The sequence below is a fragment of the Rhopalosiphum maidis genome, chromosome 2, assembly GCF_003676215.2.
Source record: "Rhopalosiphum maidis isolate BTI-1 chromosome 2, ASM367621v3, whole genome shotgun sequence".
In the NCBI taxonomy this organism is placed as follows: domain Eukaryota; kingdom Metazoa; phylum Arthropoda; class Insecta; order Hemiptera; family Aphididae; genus Rhopalosiphum; species Rhopalosiphum maidis.
Window position 1 is genome coordinate 53,290,723 of NC_040878.1, and position 23,558 is coordinate 53,314,280.

At 30.4% G+C, this 23,558-nt stretch overlaps 2 protein-coding genes across 2 annotated transcripts in view; one reads left to right on the plus strand and one right to left on the minus strand.

Annotated features, from left to right (window-relative positions):
• The first annotated feature begins 781 nt into the window (after positions 1-781).
• LOC113551691 (protocadherin-like wing polarity protein stan) lies at positions 782-13,944 on the plus strand. Its single transcript, XM_026954087.1, has 21 exons — positions 782-793; positions 2,246-2,555; positions 2,642-2,898; positions 3,021-3,452; positions 3,509-3,644; positions 3,731-3,981; positions 4,049-4,304; positions 5,712-5,905; positions 6,007-6,773; positions 7,160-7,571; positions 7,888-8,001; positions 9,099-9,377; positions 9,454-9,637; positions 9,706-9,932; positions 10,015-10,317; positions 10,394-10,514; positions 10,583-10,834; positions 10,898-11,181; positions 11,262-11,576; positions 11,644-11,768; positions 11,870-13,944. Exons 1-21 carry the CDS (start codon positions 782-784, stop codon positions 11,886-11,888), a joined length of 5,250 nt encoding a protein of 1,749 aa, XP_026809888.1. The 3' UTR covers positions 11,889-13,944.
• A 1,105-nt stretch (positions 13,945-15,049) lies between these two features.
• LOC113552319 (tachykinin-like peptides receptor 99D) overlaps positions 15,050-23,558 on the minus strand; it is a 50,052-nt gene continuing 41,543 nt past the window's right edge. The window contains exons 4-7 of the mRNA XM_026955141.1: positions 20,593-20,908; positions 17,981-18,081; positions 17,771-17,861; positions 15,050-15,708 (exon numbers count right to left, since the gene is read on the minus strand). Coding sequence (XP_026810942.1) covers positions 15,514-15,708; positions 17,771-17,861; positions 17,981-18,081; positions 20,593-20,908 — 703 coding nt within the window. The 3' untranslated portion in view covers positions 15,050-15,513. The remainder of the gene's footprint in view (positions 15,709-17,770; positions 17,862-17,980; positions 18,082-20,592; positions 20,909-23,558) is intronic.

The window sequence follows — 23,558 nt, forward strand, 5'->3', positions numbered from 1 at the left end:
CTCTTCTCAAACCGGTTTCACGGCCATTATCTCGTGGTGAATATTAGAATATTGCGGCAAACCGTCGGCGGCACACCCACGTCGGACAATACGACAATAACAACGATAATAACAATATGACAATAACGGGCAACAGACGGTCGGCCGGTTCGTCTTCGCGTTCGCGCGTGGTCCAGCGAACGGACGGTGGACACCGTACGAAAACGTAAACGCGCGTATACAGTGTGCGCCAAACATTGGCGTCCGCGAGAGATGAGCAAAAACAAAAACGTTATTGTTAAATAACTGATGTTAGTGATAAAGCGATAATATCGGGTGCGGACAGTCGACGGAGACGGCGGTTAGCGGCAGAGTCGTCGGCGGTGTTAGTGGTGGGGGAGGGGTATCGGTGGGCTCACGCGAGTAACGTGGTACCGATCCGAGCCGCTTAGTGGCGCATGACCGGTTTCGCCCCACTCTGCAGTTGCCCGGTATCGTGACGGCGCACCGGTTGCCCGCAAGATAGTCGGTACATACTATTATTATTTACCTGTCTCTCGTCTTCCACCGGCTGCGTGACCCCTCAGTGGTTCGGTTTGCCTGGATTCCCGAGGTCGTCGGCTGTTCGTTCGCCATGTGAGTTGCGCGCGCGCGCGTTCATGTTTCCAAACACCGTTCGTCGATAGCGAGTGCGTCCGTCCGTCCGTACGTGTGTGTGTGTGTGTGTGTCATGTGCACATTGTCGCTCTGTGTTTGGATAACTGATTTTGCGGCAGAATCGTCGGCGAAAGGTCCTTGAAAAATGCGTCCGCCGGTAAGTATATATGAAACGGCTGGCCGGTACTAGAACAGTAGCTCGGGCATGTACCTACACCCACCGGACGATTATTCGTGATTATTATCATCGAAACGTGGGTACCTACGTCCTACACGCCTTTCGCTTCCAAAATATGGGTCGTCGCGATAACATTAGACGTTTGCAGCCGGCGAATTAAGTTTTCTAAGCTCGTCTTGTGTAGGCACCGTTTGCGAACGCGATGATCACACAGCCCATCCGGCCGTACGTCAACGAGACGACGATAGATGCAATGATATCGCGAAACGCAATACATTGTTCGTCGGTTTGCGTATAAACGGACGGGTAGTGGTCATGTCCGAAGGGTGTGGTTGCATCACGACAGTTGCGACGTTAACGCTATACCGCATGCGAACCGTGGTTGTGTCGTATCATTATGTAAACCGTGTAGCACGTACCCACCGCGTCGCAAGCTAAACGAACCTAGGTTTTGGCCGAGCCTCGCGAAACCGGATTTTAATAACCGTCCTCCGATTACGTATACACGCGAGCTCACGCGCGTGAGAACGGCCGAGTGCAGTTATTTTTTTGCCGTGACCCGTCGGCAGCGACACGTTGGGAGGTTAACGAAACCGAGAGTCTCGAAACACAATAGGAACGACATAAAAACACCTTCGACCACGATGTCTGTAGCCTGATTTGTAGGGGGCGTGGTAGCTGAGGCATTAAACGTCCCGGGAATTCACCTTTTTTTTTTCGAGTATTGCCATGCAAACTGTAGTAACACGTATTTAAAATACATCACTAAACAACAATATCACACATATTGTGGGCACCGAGTTTGAAGAAAACACTGCTCGTTATTTACTCTATTATAAAAAGAGTCAAAGTTAGTTTATATTACAAAGTTGTACTATAAATCGTGGTCAATTTGTTTGTATACGCAATGACTTGACGTGTGCAACTATAAAGTCTTAAGCTAGATGTATGAAATACAAAGATACATGTCAAAATGTGATCAGCGTATTTGAATACATGTGTAAAAATCCAATGTCAGCAGTTTATTTCAAAATGCAGCTCGGAAATCGCAAATATTAGTAGTTCTTCGAATTTGTGACCGTAACAATATATACACGATAACGTTAACAGACGAATTCATAATAAGAGATCAACTAATAAACGATAGCACTTTTGAATTAAATAAATTTGAATACATATACTCATTACAGCTTGTTATTATAGTTGTATGTTGATTTACTCAATGCGATTTTACGTAATACATTTCTTTAAAATTGAAATTGCAATTATTTCAATATTATTATAAATTAGGTATATGACTAGTACAGTTATATACATACGTCTATTTTATTAAATACAAAGGGGGAAAATATAAAGCCAGCTATCACCAGATATTTTTAAAATACGTGGGTAGATTTACACCTGTTTCACGCATTCCAATTTTGTTTTCAGATGGCATATAACCGGCTTGTTATTTCATTTGTGTTTCTGGTTGTTTTCGGCTGGTCAGAATGCGCGTTGAACAACAGGCCGCCGCAATTCCTGCCAGGCGGCGACATGGCACGATTTTCCTTGTCCGAAGACACCCCAGTTGGAAAATCAGTCTACAAACTGTCGGCAATCGACCCCGAGGGCTCGAGGATGTCGTACACTGTGAGCGGCCAACATCTGAACATCGATCGATCAACCGGTGTCGTCACACTAGCCAAGCGTTTGGACCGAGAAACTTTGGATTCACTGGAAGTCGTCATCAGCGTAACTGGTATATGTCACATCACTATTGACGCTAGATAACAAAACCAGTAACAAAAAATTATAAAAAATAGTTTAAAACTTCAATGTTTTCAGACGAGCCGATCAAGGACTCCGACGCAAATACGGTGTCTCTGAGAAGAGAAATAGCAATTATCGATGTGAACGATAATGCACCAGAGTTCCTAGGGAGACCGTATTCGTTTAGTGTTTCCGAAGACACGCGAGTTGGCACCATAATATACAACAACATAACTGTTGTCGATAAAGATATCGGACCGAATAGTGAGATTTCCATGACGTGTAGTCAAAACAACGAACCTTGCGTGACATTCAACTTGCTCACCGAAAAAGTAAGTTATGTGCAAACTTTATATAGATTTAAGTGTATGGTTGTACGCGAAGTGTTTATAAAATGTAAAATTGGATTAGGTTATTCAATTATTATACTATTATCGTATCATTTCGCTTACAGGTGTCCACAGGTACGTACGTAGGTTCTATTAGATTAGCGCGACCACTGGATTTCGACACGGTGTCGTCGTACAAAATTACTGTGAAAGCGACTGATGGAGGGCTTAAAAACTCCCTATCATCCACCGCTAATATTTCGGTAGTCGTTAAAGACGTGCAAGACGAACGTCCGGTTTTCACTAACTCGCCATATTCGATCGTGATCGACGAGAATACACCAGCAGGCGTACAAGTACTTAAGGTCACTGCTGAAGACGGTGACGCGGGTTTCAAGAGACCAGTCGTGTTGAGTTTAGAAGACGATTCTCTCGGATATTTCACCATCGATAATGAGTCTAACGGGACTGCTTACATATTCACTAGTGACAATCCTATTGACCGGGAAAACAAAATAGTTTCCGATGCCGGTGGTATTTATACGTTCAGATTAAAGGTGACTAATATCACTTAATGAAACGTGACAACGTATAACGGTATTTCGTTTTACAGGCTACCGAGCTGATCAACAACGAATTACCCGGTGACGTCAGCTACGAGATCGTCACCGTAGTAGTTCAAGATGTGGACGACGAAAAACCCGAATTCAACGAAAGGAGTTTCTCGACGTCGGTATCCGAGGACATTAGTAAGATGGAACCTATTTTTATTATGACTAAATAATATTTATTTTTTAAAACCGAAAATTATTAAATTATTCAATATTATTTTCAGGTATCGGAACACCTTTACCGGGATTAAATATTATAGTCAACGACAAAGATTTGGGAGATAACGGAAGATACGTGTTGGTAATGAGGACCCAAGACTCCAGAGTGTCTAATTGGTTTAAAATTATCCCCGAGACGGCCTTGGGAAGGTCAACCGTTCTCATTCGTTTAGTTGACAACGATGGGTTTGATTACGATGCAGGAGTCACTGACGTCGAATTCGATATTGTTGCTATGTACCAAGATAATTTAACTGTATGTAATATTTATTTTAATAATTTTTTGAACTCATATGTGTTTTTATACTTTTAATACATTTCAGGGTGGGTTTAAAGAAGCTTCTGCGGCTCACGTGCAAGTTAACGTACTCGATGCTAATGATAATTTGCCAAAATTTGCTCAAACAACATATGCATACTCCATACCGGAAAATCTTGTACCTGGAACGAGCATAGCAAATCTTACTGCTACCGACATTGATAGTGGTATAAATGGTGAAATTACTTACAGTTTACAAGGTTTTGGTATGGATAAGTTTGGTAGTGATCCTGAATTCGGCGGTATATATTTGACTGGCAGTAAGTTATTTTGTGTTAATAAAAATTACGATAATTTTAATTAAAAAAAAAAAAAATCTTTTGTTATCAATTTTACACGTATTTTAATAGTAGGGTTTGGACCTTTTTACATTTGCATGTTTTTCCTAAGAATCGTAAGTAAGGTGGAAATTATTTTCGTGAAGTAAATAATTTAAATACAGCATTTTAATTTGCGTATTTTTGTATATTTTGTCATATTTTAAAGAAAGAGCATACTTGAACATTTTATAGCACATTAGTGCATTTTTCGCATTTTTAACTTTTCGTGATCATAATATTTTGTTGACTAATATTGTGGTTATTTAATGTTCAAAAGAAATGTCTAAAATAACTGATCTTGATGTAAAATTTTACGATTATCTATATTCATCAGTAGTTGAAGGTCTTGTTATCGATATGTATGACTGTTGTTATTTATTTTATTGGACAAAATTACGATTGGGAACTTAATAACATCTTGAAAAAATTAATATGTTTAATGATGTTCGTGTATCCTGACTAACGTTTCCACCACGTTACTGTTTATCGACTTACCTCATAATTCAGTGTATGTTTATGAATACGTTATTTGATTTCACGAGTATAAAAATTCCTAAAATATCAATTAATAGTCATATAAATCAATACTCAATTGAGTGTAGAGAAAATATATTTTATACTGAACGAGTTATTTTATTCTGTAAACTATGCAAAACAGGAGTAAGTGTTGATAGGTAATTGGTTGAAACACAACATTTAAAAATGGAAAAACATAAATTAGCAGAGCAGTGTCAATAAAATCGAATTACAATTTCACAACAATAATTAGTATTCATATCTACGCAGTTAGAAAAATGTATGTATACAACTTTTTCATTTTTTCTAATTTTTGGTGCAACAAGTCTCGAACCCTAGTAAAATGTAAAAACCAATATTATCATACCACTGAAAAAGATTTTAAGAATGATATTACTGATAAAGTTTGAATTTTGATGCATTATAATTTATAAATGTATTTTTTTTTAAACGTATATAAATTTAAATCAAATCAAATGTAAATATATATTATGTCTCCATCAATTAATTACTAATTTTTTGGTCAACGACTTCGGACTGAAGTACTATTAAAAACACATTTTAATAGTAGGTAATATTGGTATAATAAACTTGTACTATTATAAATTATCACGTACAATTACATGGCCATCAGTTATACATATGTGGGCACTTTCTAGTACATTGAAGTATACTAACAATTTTCACTCGTCAGAAGGTTTTATATTTAAATACTTTAAACAAATTTAGATTATTTAGAATTCAAACGTTTTAATTATAGCAAATTAATTAAAACAAATTTACAATAATTGAATAAATTAAATAACTGTTGTTGTTGTTTTTTTTTTTTAGAGGTCGACTACGAACAGCAGAGTTCATATTCACTCACTCTCGAGGCGAAAGACGGAGGTAATCGTTCCACCCACGTAGTTATTTTAGTCGAAATTGTAGACGTTAACGATAATACTCCAGTATTCAATTCGTTGGAATATAAAAGAACTATACGAGAAGGTGGTACTGAATTTCAGCCGAAATTCTTTGTTCAGGTAAAATCAGTTTTTTTCATCTAATAATATAATATTGTTATATTGTTTATATATATTGTTAATATTGTTGATTGGTATTAATATTTCATAATATTTATTAGGCATCCGACGCCGACAGTGGTCTCAATTCCATGATTCGTTATTCGGTCGTCAGCTCAAACTACGACGGCGTCGTTCTGGTGAATCCTATCAGCGGGGAATTGACATTGAATTCTCCGGTGAACTCTAGTCACACGTCTCGGGGACAATACGAGTTAGTTATAAGAGCGACGGACCTGGGTATGCCACCTCTACATGCGGACACAAATGTCTACGTCAGGGTTGGTGTGCCGGGAAACCAGAGGCCCATGTTTAAAAATCTCACGTATTCCGTCACGATACCGGAAAACACTCCGAGAACAATGGACATACTGAGGGTTCGAGCGACCGATCCAGACGGACCAGATCATCTAATAGAGTACAGCATGGTCAATAGTAACGACAATTTTCACATCAATAAGAAAACCGGAGCCATATCTGTGTCGGAACGCGCCATACTCGATCTGGACTCAACGGGATTGTCATATTATCACTTGGTCGTCATGGCTATGGACAGTGGGTTGCCCATCAGAGAGGTTGCACACGCCGACGTGTACGTCAACGTCACAGACGTAAATAATAAGCCTCCCAAGTTCGACCATAATGTAAGTTACATAGTATACGTACCTGAAATCACGGAAATAGGCGAAATCGTGTACAAAGTAAATGCCGTCGACCCGGATAAAAATGCGTCGATTAAGTACGCGATCGTTGAACCAATCAAAGCTAATGACAAAACTGGATTGCCGTTAAAAAACACGAGCTCATACAATTTCAAAGATGTATTCAGGTAATATAATATAGTAATTAAAATACAACATAATTAAATATATAGGTACGATGTACATACTTTGCTCGCATATTAATTTACACGATACAAATACGTTGACAGGACGAGTTAGAAAGTCATACCGTCATTGGTATAATAAAAACATAAAATACGTATTACGAGTATAACGGAAAAACATGGTGGGCTTCCACCATGTATATATTTTAAAATAATATGCAAATGTGCGTTAGTACGTGGCATTACTTTTTATGAATATTTTTTCGTAGAAAATGGTTTTTTTCTTTGTGTTGGTTAAAAAAAAAATACATACATAATATATCATACTGTATAGTGTACTGATGTCTGTTATAACTTTATAGCGCTATAGTTTTGTACAACTTTTTCAGTATTAATAAACTTACCGGTGAGATCAAAGTGAATTCAGCGTTAAGTTATCAGATGGCATCGGTGATCGTGTTGACCATAAGAGCCGTAGACACGAATGCCGTCGAAAACGTCCACGAACAGTACGACGAGGTCGAAATCACATTTTTCGTGAAACCGTACATGAATAAAAACCCGGTGTTTACCAACGCTGGATGGTCGGCCGACGGTGACTCGTCCACGTTAATCGTAAAAGTAGACGAAGAAACGCCAATTGGTACGGAACTGGTGCAGCTCAAAGCAATTGACGTGCTTACGAACGAGTCGCTATACGATTTCAAGGCTGTCACGGCCGTACCGCGACAAATTGCTATGGACTATGCTGGTAAAGTTATACTTACAGAACGACTGGACTACGAAACGCTAGAAGACAAGGTAAGTGACAATGATATCTTTTACAAGTAAATAAACATTACGCTCTTGTGAACCTTTTTACCAAACGAGATCGTGTGGCGCTGCTGCATCGCCATGTACTTTTAATACTAACATTTGAATGTTAATATTTTATAATGGCTATATGTGACAGAAACCACCACAGTTATATTTTTAATTAACCTTCTGGTTGTGAAATTTATTAATGATTTATTTTATATGCCTCTCCAAGACATGCTTTTGATTATGAACTTGTTATTGTTTACACATCATGTGTGTACATATTAATGTATTAATATTATGTTGTTATTCGTTTCAGACATTGACGTTTCAAGTGAAAGTCACCACTGAAGACGGTGAACGGTCAACTAGCAAAACCATTGTGATCGAAGTGCAAGATATCAACGACAATAGTCCAGAATTTGAATATCCCGTGAGTTAAGAACATTTCGTTTAGAAGTTTGCGATTGAATATTTAATCTATTTTTTAGTGAGTTATAAATTTCGGCAATTTAGTAAAAGTTTTTATACATTATTAATGACGAGACTAACATCTTGTTCCACTAAGTGCAACTTCCCACGCATAAAATGTTTTATATTTTACATTTTTACAAATTTCTTTATACGATTCATAATGTACATATTTACATTATTTATGTAAGTTTTATTCGGAGAAGAAAAGTAGATATCATACTAAGTTATTAAGTAAATGTGATCACTCAATTTTCAATGAGTATTAATATTTTCAAAATGTTTTATTTCTATAATTTAGATCTATTATAAAAACAACATTTTTGGAAACAAGTTAGTTCAAAGATTAGATGAGCATAGTAGCACTACTTTTTTTTTACTATTAATAAACTACAATTTGATTCAACTTAAAATATAAAATTAAAATGTATTTATACTGTATAAACCAAGAAAAAATCATTAAAATAATTTGTTCAAATTATGTAAAACAATATTTTCAAAAAGATAAATGATTTTCGAGGTATCGAATAAGTAGATAACTGTTACAATAATCACCCAGTATAGTATTTAGATTTAAATTTAAAACAGGTAATTTGTATTTGGCAAAAATGTATTTGTTAAAGCTAAAATATAAGATAATTATTCAGAGATACGGGTCGTAATTTTTAGAGTTATATTTAAATTTTAGTTTTTACAGTCATAGATATAAATACCTAATTAGAACTAATGTGTATAATATCTCATAATTTTTTTTTTAAATACTAAATAATATTCAATATTTCTCCTCTATTTTGGTTCATTTTTATATTATATTTTATTAATAATTATATTATATTCTACTAACAATTATAATATAATGTTTTTAGTAATTTTGTATGTTTTCAGACCATAACTACAATGAATTTACTTTAATTTAATTCGAACGTACTGTATTTATATGTAGGATAATTTATTTATTTGTATAAAAAATATATACACCTGATTATTTTATTATTTATCATACACGTTTATTTTTAAATTAAATATGTATTATTTATTCTAATTAAGATCTAATTTCAGATTTATCGAACTTCTCTCGTAGAATCCAGTCCGAAAGGTACTGTTGTTCTGTCAGTCAGAGCAAATGACAAAGATTTACCAACGTCTCAAAATGGTATAGTCAGGTATCACCTAGGAGGTGAAAATTCAAATTTGTTTACTGTTGATCCTATTAGCGGAGAGATAAAAGTTTCCGGGAATGGTGTAATTGATCGTGAAAAATCTTCAATTTTAAGACTAATGGTATTTGCATCAGATACGCCACAGGGTGGCCCACACCAAAAAATGACTTCAGTGCCAGTAATTGACTATATAAATAAAATATATTATAACTTTGAGCATAAACTTGAATTTTTTAGTTTTAATTTATTATTAGGTACATATTGATGTCAAGGATATAAACGACAATGCACCTGAATTTGATTCTTCAGTATACATTGCAGTAGTATTAGAGAACGTTGTACCCGAAACAAGTGTGTTAAACGTATCGGCACATGATCCGGATGAAGGATCTGCAGGCTTGGTACATTACAAACTCATAGACGAGCAGCAACTCCAGGGTATTTATTTTACATTTTTAGAATTTAATTTTATTTAAAAAGTTATCCTTTACACTTTTCAAAAAAAGGTCTGTTCTACATAAATCCAACGAACGGACAAATTAAAACTTCTAAAAGATTAACCGGTAAAGGTCGGTCTGATCCGTATGAAATGAAAATCAGAGCCGAAGATAATGGAGAACCAGGAATGTTTTCTGATGTTAAACTTAGTCTATACATTAGCGATATAATTGAAAATGATGGAGTTCCGACTTTTGTACATCCAACTGCTGATGAGATCGCGTATGTGTCTGAGGTAAACTAATGAATAATGACTATTATATATTACTACTAAATCAATTATTTACGGTATAACAACAATATTTTTATTATTTTAGAATGCATCTATTGGGTCGTTAGTATTCAGAGCGTTGGCTACAGATCCAGACGATCCCAATACACTGGAAGGAACGATACATTATAGCTTTTTAGAAGAAACAAAAGATTCTTTAATTTTTTCTATTGATTCAGAAACGGGATTAATAACGACTGCGTCAATTTTGGACCGAGAAACGCAAGATAAATATACTCTTGTATTAGTTGCAAGAGATTTAGGCAGCGTTCCACAACAGTCTACAAAAGTGTTCAACGTTATTATAACCGATGTCGATGATAATAAACCTGTATTTAATAGATCCATAGTAAGTGTCAATCAGATTTTCTCTATAGGTATTAGCAGATTATTTGTATACATGTTAACACTATTTGACATTTTAGGAAGAAAAACCCTTAATGATGGAAGTCGAAGAAGAGTCGCCTCACGGTACTTTAGTTGGTTCCTTGGCAGCCTATGATCCAGATATCGGAGATAATGCACTGATTGATTATATAATAACTGGTATATTAATTTAATTAATGATATAAAATGACAATGATCTTATATAAATTGAACAATATTAATTTTAGATGGAAACGAGGGTAATGTATTTTATTTAAACTCTTCAAATAATGTAGCCGAAATAAGAATCAGTGGAGAAATTGATAGAGAATCTGTATCTGAATATGTTTTGACAATAAAATGTTTTAAACATAAAACGAAAGCATACAGCTTGCATAAATCGTACAACAAACAAGATCCAAGTGAGAGACAGGTGGTAATCAAAATACTTGATATCGATGATAATTTACCAAAATTCGTTGATGAAAACTTAACTTTAGGTGAGTAGTCGGTTAGTGGATGTCTAAATATTGATTTTTTTTAAAAATTATATTGATTTTTAGGCGTTAGGGTAAGCGTTCCTCTTGACACACTTGTGGCTACAATACAAGCCACCGATGTCGATAGTTTGGCAGAACAAATCACGTATCACATCACAAATCTTACTTATGCTCATAGGCTAGAAATCCCAAAAGAGATTAAGAGCTGGCCATTCTTTTTGGATCAGATAAGTGGTCAGATTAGAACCACATCTTCGATGACATCCTATTCAGAAGGTTATTTTAACATAGTTGTAGCCGCGATCAACAGCGATGTGCCTGGACGACATTCCAATACTACAATTAAAGTTAGTCACGTTTTACGTCAAAAGTTGATTTGAACGGCAGCTAAAACTATATTAACATCAACATATGTTTATTTTTTTAGGTGTTTATTGTTAAAGACCGTGGATTGTTGAAGTTTGTGTTCACAAGACCCCCAAATATAGTAGGTCATTACATTAAAAAATTCAAAGAAGATGTCGAAAAATCATTAGGGATACCTCAAGCTAGCTTAAATTTGTACGATACCCAGTTTTATTCAAAAAATGACGGAAGTCTGGATTTTAGTAGCACAGGTTCGTGTTTTCAACTAGTGGGCCCAAATAATTACAATCCAAAAGATACTATATCGTTACTCGAAGACCCCAGCAATCACGAGTTGAAGAATGTGTACAAACAATACGAAGTTAAAAACATTGAAGTAAGGGATACTATTTTTTTCCCGAGAAAATAAAATAAATATTTTACTGGATTTTTATTCTGCTTAGCGATGTTCCCCAAAACAAGTCAAGTCAGCTGTTACGTGGGTACAGATATCGGTGTTGGGTATTGCATTGTTCATTGGAATCGTATCGATTTTCTCCATATGCCTTTTATGTTGTTCTTATAAAAAGTAAATTTTGAAATTTTTATTTATTTATAACAGATATTTGTGATATGAAATAGGTGTTTATTTGTTTTTAATATTTTCTCTTTTATTTTTTTTTTTTATAGATGGAAAAGGCTACGGTAATAATGTGATAAGCAATAAGTATCAATTAGACGTGAACTCAATAATGTGAGTTGCCATGTAAAAGTGCTGTGATTCAATAACTATACAATCAAAATATATATGTATATATTTTTATTTTACTTAAATTACCTAAAAATGTAAATATTATTACTGTGATTATATTATTTACTTGCTCCGAAATTTGTGATTCTTTCAAGTAACCTTTTTGGTTTATAAACCTTTAAGTATGATAGACTTAAAAAAGGAAAACAATAAAAAATTATAATAATAAAACAACTTAATATCTCCTATGCACTATGTTATATGGTGTTTTCAGGTATTGAGTTCATACACAATTCAAAAAGTAATAGGATTTTCTTCTTTTATATTTAAATATTATGTCCGTAATAAGAGGATTAAAACTAAAAGCTTATGATAAAGCACTCTCGTCTCTTGATTTACTTGGATTCGTTTCTAGGAAAGAGGTTTATAACTTAGATATATGGCAAAAGTAAAACTATAATGATAATAAAACAAAAAAATATATATAATAGTTTTTAGTACAAAAATAAGTTTATATATTGAAATTTTCCTTTAAGTTCTTGAACAAATTTATTAATATTTGCTTTACTTACCTATATAAAAAAGTGGTAAAATATTCTTTGATGAGATATGTATAAGTCGAATGTGCCACTAAGCAAACGTGTTACATGTATATCGTAAAATTGAGTTATAATAAATCCTCGCATTCGGAAAACAGTAATAAATTAAAGCATAGATAAATAGGATTTTATTATTTCATTTTATTTAAAAGAACTGGCTATTAATTATTCATTCAAAAATATTTCTAGTTGTTTTATGCTGCGACAATACCATTAACCGTACTGGAAAATAAAATTAAACCATTTCAATGTTTAAAAATTACTTTACAGAGAAAACCAATCACATCGCGTGGAATAGTCGTCTTTTTTATTTGAAAGAAGAAATCTTTATTTAGATCGTATATTTATCTCTCATTTTTAATTAATATTAAATAACTCCAGATAAATACATTTAAAAATACTCAGAAATTGTAATCACAAGATTTGTAAAGTTTTTTTTGATCAAAATAAAACTTTACCATCATAAAGTTGTCTCTTTCTAATAAATAAATAAATATTAAAATCTAACTTTTCACGATACGTTAACGTTTTACAGTAAATCGAGTTATTGTACTAAAAACACGCTTACTATTTATTCATACATTTTAAAAAACGGTTAGAATTTCAAAATAGTTTTTACTCAAAATACTTATTACGTTAAGAATTAAGAATTTACTTAATCAATAAAATATCAAATTTATTGTCAATTTTAAATAATAATTCAAAATTGTTTCAGTGATATAAAATATATGTTAACTATTTTCACTCAAAATTTAAAATAACAACATTATTTTATTAACACTTATACTAGTACCAATGATGCGCAACTCATGGGTCACCCACAAGTAGGCCAATACAAATTTATAAAATACAATATAGAAATTGTACAGTATAATATCACCTCACTGATGGGAAATATTAAAAGCATACTGATCAAATTAAGTAACTATATAACTTAATTTTTTATCAAAGTATATCTAAATTGTATTCTTAAAATCTTATTCTTAATAGTCTATAAAAGATAAAAAAAACCAATCCAATATAATTTTCCCATAAAGGTAATGGTGATTATTAGTATTTTATACTTAATGGCCCGCTCAAAAGAAAATTGGTAAATAAAGTGGCCCGCTTAACAAAAAGATAGTCATCACTTATACTAAATTAAATTAACCTTAAATATGATAAGTATACTTATTTACATAAAATTATTTTTAAACTGTTTCATAAGTTGTATGTGATTTGGTTATTTAATGTAAAACCCCAGCGTCACTGTACAAGAAATCAAAATGGTTATTTTTTAATTTTGTTTATATTAATTTAAATTTAATGTATCGATTTTTTTTATTTTATTCATACAATATTATGATTAATTGTTTAGCGTTTAAAGTTGAGGTATTTTAGTATTTTAACTATTGTTAAGGGGGAATTAGTTAATATACATATTATTAATTTTTGTAAGGCAAAACGTTATTTTTTGTCATACATCTATGATTACTGATTACCTATCATTTTTTTTATCATATTAATATTAAAATTATTATTTTTTTCGTATATTTATATTTAGCGCAACATTGGATTTTATGTTACCCACTGCAATTATTATTGTTAATATAATTTTAAAAATACAATTCATAAATTTATCATAGAAAATAAATTTGTTGTTATTATTTTATAATTTATAATAGGTAATTAAATTAATCGGTAAAGTTGTCTAATATAATGACTATAATTAATACAAAAAATACCATATATACCTGTTACAAAAATAAAACTTAAGTACAAACTGAAAAAGTTGTGTACTTCATAAAATAATTATAAAAGATTTTATTAATCTTTTTTAAAATGTTTAATCGAATAAAAAAATAAAATTATTATTATTATTTTATTTATTATAATATTACTGAAATTTTTAATCTATCAAAGATAATACTTACTTTATCCATGACGTTGGGTATTTTATTGTCCATTGTTTACTTTTTTAATGAATAGAAAAAACTGAAAAACTCTCCACTTAAAGTTTCATTAATGAAATTTTGAATTTCATAAATAAATTCTTTGTTGTTATCAATGTTTTCATATTTTGAATAAGATTTGTATGATGTAAACGCTATTATACAAAAACAATTCTTTATTTAGTTTTTGATAATCAAATTGTGTATAGGTATACTGATTATATTGTTATCTAACAAATAATCATAAAAAAATACATAATACAAATGTATAACACGTGATTACCAATAATAATATTATATTCATATATATTATGTATTTAATTGTTACAGTTTTGATACAAAATTGTACATGCGTAACAAGACCAATGAACTAAGGAACATTTTTTTTCTTCTAAAATCCTAGTTGAGAACTAAGAAACAACGTATTAAAGTAGATGTAGCAAACCGATTTCGTATGGGTTCGCATAATTTTTTATCAATTAGTTATTATAGAAAAACATTTTGGTCGTGGAAAATATGTGACGAAACATTATGTTGTGAAAATTAGAATATTTTATGAAATATTAAACACAAATAATAATGATTGGAATTGATATAGTAGACATACTTATATATTATAATAAATAATAACATATACAAATACATTCAATGAACAATATTCAGTTGAAAAACCAATCGGGATCGATTTAGTATCGATGTCATAAATCATTAATAATATTATGTTATAATTTATGAGTCTTATATTACATATTTTAATATTATATGTGTTTATATAAACATTCATTTAAACAATTTTATAGCATGTAGAAAGAAATATATTGTAGTAGGAGTAAGAAAACAAAGTGATGATGCGATAAATTGGTTTTCTAGAACGATAACGGGTGCTCTTCCAGCCAAGATATATTATGTTTCAATATAATATTATTTTGCGTGTGAAGACAATCAAAAATCATATTTTATATCGACACCGCAGCGATAAAAATTGCACCAAAATAAATATTAAATTGATAACGTCTCACGAGGCCGCAGCCCTTCAATCGGTCAATCGTTCGATCACGCGTCGGGCGTGAGTATCAGTGGCGTGTCGTTGGTGACGATCGAGCTATGCTTCAGGTTTCGTTCGTGCGTGTTCACGTGATTGGTGCGCCACTCGAAACGGCCGCTGGAAAACGCGCTCAGATCTCTGGTCAGCCGCCTCTTACCCGCCATGAAGTCTAACCGCATTTTGAACTCTTGTTTGAACTTTTCCTGCGAATAATAATTATCGTCGGCGTAAAGCTCAGCATTGTGTTCGGTATAGATAAATTGTTCATTTTTTTTTTTTTTTTTTTGTTCACAGTTTACCGTGCCCGACCGACCGCACTGTGTCGTGCGGTAACGTATTATTACTAGCGATCGTTTTACGGGGTAAAATATTTTATATTATGTTATCGTCTACGCGACCGATTGATATGATGTCACCAATAATAATTCCGATTTTCTAAAACCTAGAATACTATAATTTATAATCGAATTCTTCATCGTAATTGCGCGAAAACAGGAGAATCCGAAATTTTTCGATTACTTTTTATTTTTCTTACTACTTGTATAGGCGTTATATAATTTTATTGTTGATGCAAATTTTGATACTTTCATCAGTTTAAACTAATTGATTTTCTGTTTAAACTAAACATTTTTGTTAAAAAATTCAAATTTGTCGAAATATTTCTCGTTCAAAACTACGTTCTGAAACCTGATCGATTGATTCATTGAAATAAAAGTAAACCACGATTTAAACATCACGTGCACTCAAACTAACATTCATTAAATTTTTAATACATAGTTTTTTCTACTGAAAGTATTACTATTTGTATAAGTGGAAACCTAAACAGGTAAATGTATAAGTGAATATTAATTTTACCATCATAATGATAATTAAGAAACATTCACTAAAAATATTTTAAAAAAGTTTTAAAATTTCAAATAAAAATTAGTTTTAAAATACAATAATGTATGACAAAATATTTGCTAGGAAAAAATAATTTTTTCATCCACTTCTATAAAAAAACATAGTAATAAGAGTTGTTATATGATATATTATCCATGATAATGTATTTTAGTAACCAGTAAAGATCTCTTCTATTATGGTGTGAAAATGTGATTTTCTTATGGTTAAATTAACGGTTTTACTTATTGTGAAATTATTTATTGTAATTTTTTATATAATTTATGGGACAGGTACATCTGTGTGTATTATCTGATTATTGATGTTTTAGAGAAAGATAAACTCGAAAAATGTATAATCGTTATTTCGTTAAATAGTTCGTATTTGGCAAACATTTAATTGCAGAGTAGAATACCAGTGATTTTATTATTTGTATAAATTCTGATACATTATAAAAAGACATTTATATTAAATTTTAAATTTTGAATATATTTTAAATAATGGTAATTTTAATCTGTAATACTGATGTATTACTATAATAACTAAAAGTTAGGTAAATAAAAAAAATAAGGAAAAATGACTGACAAAAAATGTACAGAATTCTTAACAAATTTAAAGTTTTATTACCTTTTAATGATTTTTACAAGCTCTTGATGTAAGGGTTATATTTATATAAAAAAATAATGGCGTTGGTAAAACAGCTATAATGCATAAGAAATTATTTCATATAAACTATAAAGTATAAACTTGCCTGTTAAGCGAAGAATTAATTATAAAATAATTGTCTTTTAATAGCTATTATATTATTATTATAACGTTTATTTTTTATTAAAATAAACACAAAATACTTTGGTTAAGAATATCAACTTTAAGATAAACACAAATTGCTGGTTTTTACAACAATATGTTTTGGAAAAATTTCCATTGTTAAAAAAATAACGAACAGTGGTCTTGTCTTTGGGCATATCCGTAGATTTCATTAAAATATAAAAAATAAAAGTAGTTTATAAAATATAAACTTATATTTTAATTTTCTTAAATTTGTTTTTAAGTTCTCTTTAAAAAAGTCATTATTATAAAACGTTATTTACTGACTGTTAAGTGGCTACGTATAAACTACATTATAGATAATACGTATTCTATGTATTATATCTATATATAATCCGATAATTTGTATTAATAATTCGCGCGAGAATCCACACAGAAAAGGGTCTGATATGTGTCAATATTATATCGTCAAAGTATTATATGACAGAAAATTTTTAATTTATAATCACAGTTTAGATTTACACTTTTGGTTACGATTTACAAATAAAATATGATTATAATTATACTACTAGATGGAAAAAAGTTTTTATCTATTAAACTTAAGTGTTCTGTACTCACGTTGTATATTGAATAAATAAATGGATTGTAACAGCTATTGCTCATGGCGAACCAATCGAAACAGAACCAAATTATGTTGATATAAGGATACCTAAAATAAAATTGACAATAAAATATTCTATTATTATTTATCAAATGCACAGTCTTGATAAAAAAAAAAATTAAATTACTAAAAAAACTTTAACATTATAATAATAATACAATACTCACTCGTTTATTTGAGGAAATATGTGTTGTAATATATTGTACGTTTGCAGGGGTAACCAGCATAACGTGAATAGTGCGACGACGATGATAAGCATTTTTATGACCTTGAAAAAATAATCGTGTCAAATTTAATATCATTGAATTTTAACTTGATGTGGTTATAAAATATAATAATTATATTATGTATTACCTATATATTATTATATAATAAAGTTATTATAATTTATAATTGATTGTGTGCGTGTAAGTGTGCATAATCTATTATGTGGTTTTCGTGTTGGAAGACATAGGAAAGGGATGTTTACGAGAATTAAGTTAGTCATGTGGATGGTATTTCTAGTCACCGTTTAAAAGTCGATGTAAGCGTGGAGATAAAAGCGGAAACTTAATTTTATCTACGATTTAGAATGAATTATGAACGTATACCATAAGTTTAAGGAGAAAAAAATCAGGACAAGAAGTATAATATATTATAATAGTTATTTAAAAAATGTGAACCCATGAGTTATGACTATAAAAAAATAAAATCCATTTAAAACCAGATTATAAATTGTAAATTGGTATATTTACAAATTTACAACGCATACGTGAACAATAATAGAAAGTGTAGATATAGGATAATCCTTAGAAAACAAAATTGCAAACGTTTTAACATGTTAGGAATATATGTAAAAGATTCGAACCAGGCATCTATAGGACGTCGATGAAAAAAAATCATTTTTACCCTATGAGTTGGATAGTTTAAATTGATAACGTCTCCCGTTTCGATATACAAAACCACCTAGGGTAGGTATGGGTCACAAGGTAAAAATCATTTTTTTTCAGCGCCAATTGAAATTGTAAGATTACACATTCGAAAAATCGACCCAATAAAAATAAATAACAGCGTGAAACGGAAAATATTCAAATATTGTAACAAAATAGAGTTTTATAGGAAATTCAAAAATAACGCAAACCGCAATATTCAATAATATTATATTAAACGGATAATTGGATTAGTCACCCATACAATAAGTCAATTTTTCTGAACTTAACATTTTTGATAATTTGTATTTAATTATGAAGAACGTAACGTACATTTATGAATTTATGTTATAGTATACTATATATAATAAACGGTGCTTATATTATTTAAAGTGCCAACCCAGCTGTTATTACGCATAAATGCTCTCAGCTTTCACAGCTTATACTACGCTGTTTAAAAATAAAATATGTCCTACGCTTTTAAAAGTTTATAATAATATCAAATACGTAAAAATTTGATATAATATAGTTCTGCTCAGTTTTTAATCTCGTCATTCGAATGAAATTTTACTTATAACAATAGTGACAATAGTGAAATAATAATTTATTCAAATAATTTTTAACAATGACTATTTGAATAATTTTCAATTATGATAATTCGAATAAAAAATTATTGGACTTATTTTTATCATAGTTCAAAAACTTTAATACTTTTAGAAATAATGAATGGTTTTAATAAAATAATCACCAGATATACTAATATTAAAATGAATATAAATCATTTCATAATACATTTGTATTTTGTACTAGCGTTATATTTGAAACTATTCTGATTATTTTTTTTTTCGAATAATAATATTTTCAAATTGTTTGAATCATTTTTTATGTAAATATTAATCTATTTGAATAATAAAACATTTTAATAATATTTTTGTAAGACTTTGGTTAAACTTAAAACGTTAATTCAAATAGTATCCATGTAATTGTAAAAATCAAATAACATTATAAAAATTATATTAGGACATTTTACAGACTTATTTTTGTACTTTAAATAATTTCAAAAATACCCATCGAGTATTTACAGAATTAAAAAAAATTATTAAAAATCTTCAGATTTGTTTTTTTTGTGGATTTATGTTATTATTATAATAAAAAAAAGTTAAATGTCTATCTCAAATATATTTAACAGTGAAATTAAAATAATTTTAAACATTTTTGTTATATCAATAATGTATTTTAAATTAACAAAAATACAACAATTATTATAACTATCTGTACGGTTCTATGTTACACAATAGAGTTTTGCTTAAAAAATATAAAATAATAATATTATGTTTTACTAATAAAATAAAACTATATAAAGAGTATTGGAAAATTTATTTTATTTTTAATTGTAGTCATACAGTATTTGGTTTTAGAAAATGTAGTTAGTTTAAAGAATAGTGAAAAGGGAAAACGTTAAGCGATCCTTATTAATTCGGGCTTAAATGTTTGAAAGCCGAATTCACCAATATCTACAGTAATTACTAATCAGTCGTAGGTAAACGTTTTACAATTTAGAAATAAATCAATTAATATTGTAAATGACAATTTGATGATAAAATTATATCATACTTTGATCACGGTGACAGCTATATATGAATTGATAAAAAAAAATTCATTTTTGGAAACTCATCATTCGGTTCTATGGAATTATGAAGTTTTATTTGAAGTATATAATATAATATTTCTATGCACAAATATAATATATATACATATCATGTTCATCATTATTTATACGTAATAACTGGTTTACACCGCAGTGACTGTTATTATATATCAACTATAATAAAAACCACAATAATATTGCTAATAATACAATGGTGACTTACCCGCTTTTTATTTCTCATCAGATTCAAGTCTCTTTGTGACTGTGCGTTTCCGGGAGCCGACGAACCCCACAGCGCGAATCCTATCCCCGAATAGGCCCAAGTCATGATCGAAAGCGGTATGACGTATTGTACGACCACTAGTAGTGCCCTATACACGAGCATCACGTTGTTTGACAGATTGACGTTCAGGCAAAACGGCCAGTCTTCGGACACAAAAACTACCCGCTGAGCATACGCCATCGGTGAACTTAGCGCCAAGCCAGCGATCCAGATTAATGCAATCACGCACAGGCATTGGGTCTTCGATGTCCTTGCTCTGCGAACACAAACGCATCGCAACTGTTGTCATTGATATTATCGCATTGGAACAATCATATATTTAGGAGACTATATAATATTATAAATACAAATAAAAAAGAGCTTTTCCCGTGAGTGTAAAATAAATTATATATTTATATATATATAGAACCTAAAAAGCAAAATGTAGTTATTGTATAATAAAGTTTTTTTTCTATGTGTCATAGATAGCCATAATGCTGCTACAACCGTTATTTGACAGTTTTAAAGAAATTATGCATTCATTATTACAGTTTTTTATTTTTGTTCTCGGGGCTAGTGGTTGTCTCGGATATAATATTATGAGTCGCATCCTATTCACCGTATCATCAATTAAACCGAAGAGAAGCAAACTTAATAATGTGGTCGTTAGAAAGCTGCAGTCCAGGTTTTTTCACCTCAAATTATGTACAGCTTCGGATATTGCTATAAAAAACGTATTGATTTACTTTAACACGATCACGGACCTTCCGTGTGCTCAATCGATCATAAGAAATGCACAGACAGTTAAACGATACAAATTGCGCATGGTATGTGAAGGACTCAAATCCATGACAATGCGCGTCAAAAGCTTTCACATAATGTTCGCTGATCCACTGTAGTCTTATCTTTTCGACGTGCATTCCTATCTAGGTGAGTGCGCACGTCGTACGGTTGAGAAGATAAAAGCTAAAGCGTTTGTGTAAATGACTATTGCTATTCGTATAAAAAGCGCGTAAAAAGAATTGTTATAAATAGAAAAAGGAAATCTATTTGATCCAATATTTTGTAATGTACTTACTTTCATAAATATTATCATATATAGCACAATACGATAGTATTATAAAAAAATAATATTTTACTACTTAACATCCACCAACTAAATCCAGACTAGATAGATTTGTATCGAAGTAGTTAAGAAATGTTTAATACATCGAATAGAAGTTGTGGAAGTACAGAAGTATAAGTTTACTGTAATTAGATAATACTGATTTAAAAGCGCTTTGCTTAAAAACAACTTCAGTTTGAAAACCAAAGTTTAAACTATGATTTATATAAGGTGAAAAAAAAAGTAAAATATGCATTTAATTTTATTTAAATATGTTTAAAATTAAAAAAAAAATAAATAACTATAATGATTTTCTAACTACCATTAAGTGAAGGTAAGCATTTTATAATTAAATATATTTAAGTAAAAAACCAAAGGTACGTTATGTTAGTAATTTGATTTTTTTTTTGTTTTTTAAAAACTATTGTTTTTTAAAATTTAAATTATAATTGTATTACAACGTGAGGGTAAGTTAAGAAACGATTTTCAAAATTTCAAAAGTTAACAAGTAATCTATTAATTGTGATAAAAGATTGAACAAGACATTAATTTTTCATGTTTATTCTTGAACTATGCAGTAATATAATGTATTAGACTTAGAAGATTCAAAATTTGTAAATAAAAAATATCAATTTTATCATAAAAGGCAAAGCAAGACAAAAAAATATTCCAATCAACAATAATCCTATTCCTCAGCCCTAATTAATATATTTTAGTGAATAATAAGATGAAAAAGAAAAAATAATACCTATTATATCATGATGATGAATTTGTTGATTGATTAAAATGTATAAAAAAAATACAGTAACTAAAATCTGGAGTTAATGTTATGGATATAATATTGAAAAATGATGGTTAAATTAATTTTATAAAATTATTATATTTCTCTCTCTATACATATATCATATAACTTGTAAACAAAAAAGCTTTTTACATGATTAAAAAAATATCATATTGTCATAAATAGTTTTTAGATAAAGTCTGAAAATAATTCACCGTGTTACTTTTATTAGACTGTGTCTTCAGTTTTAAAATCTCAAGATAATATTTTTATTGTTTGATAATTAATTTCATAATGTAAATTACAATTATTTTTTAACGGCCCGATAAATATCATGACATTTTTTTTTTTTTAATTGAATGTAGTACATTCATGATAACAACTATTGCCATAAGTGATTTTAGGAAAGTACAGAAGTGTGCTAAAAATTAAAATAGTACTCGTAAATACATTATTGTTTTATATTTTTTAATTAATGTTGGAAATATCGATGAATTTGATTGTTATAATCACCGTTACGATGGGATACAGTGCTCGGATTATTTTTAGTACTTCATTCAGAAGGTCGCTGTATTTATGCGTTAAATTTGAATTTAATGATTCAATATCATTTCACACGAAAACTAATCGCAATGGAAACAGAGTGTACCAGTCTGTAATTCTAAGAATATCTTATAATTTATTTTTATAACTATAAATATTTTACTTTCTATTAATAATATAATTTTACCTTCGATTGAACAACTTACACGATACCTTGTATTACATTTTAAGTATAATAATTTCGACTTCGATTCGCAGGAGTATCAGATAATTACAATTTTTTTGACCAGACTATCCTCAAAATTGAAAAATCAAGTATTTTTATTACTATAGGTTATAAAAACTATTATAAAAACGACAAAAAAAAACACATAATAATTGTAAAACCGCTCGGCTCGGCTCAGAAATTTAAAGTGCTTGCATTTTTTTTTATATTAACTGGTCCTGCAAACGGAATTCTTTAGCTTTTCCACCAGGGATAACCCCTTTATTTTTGAT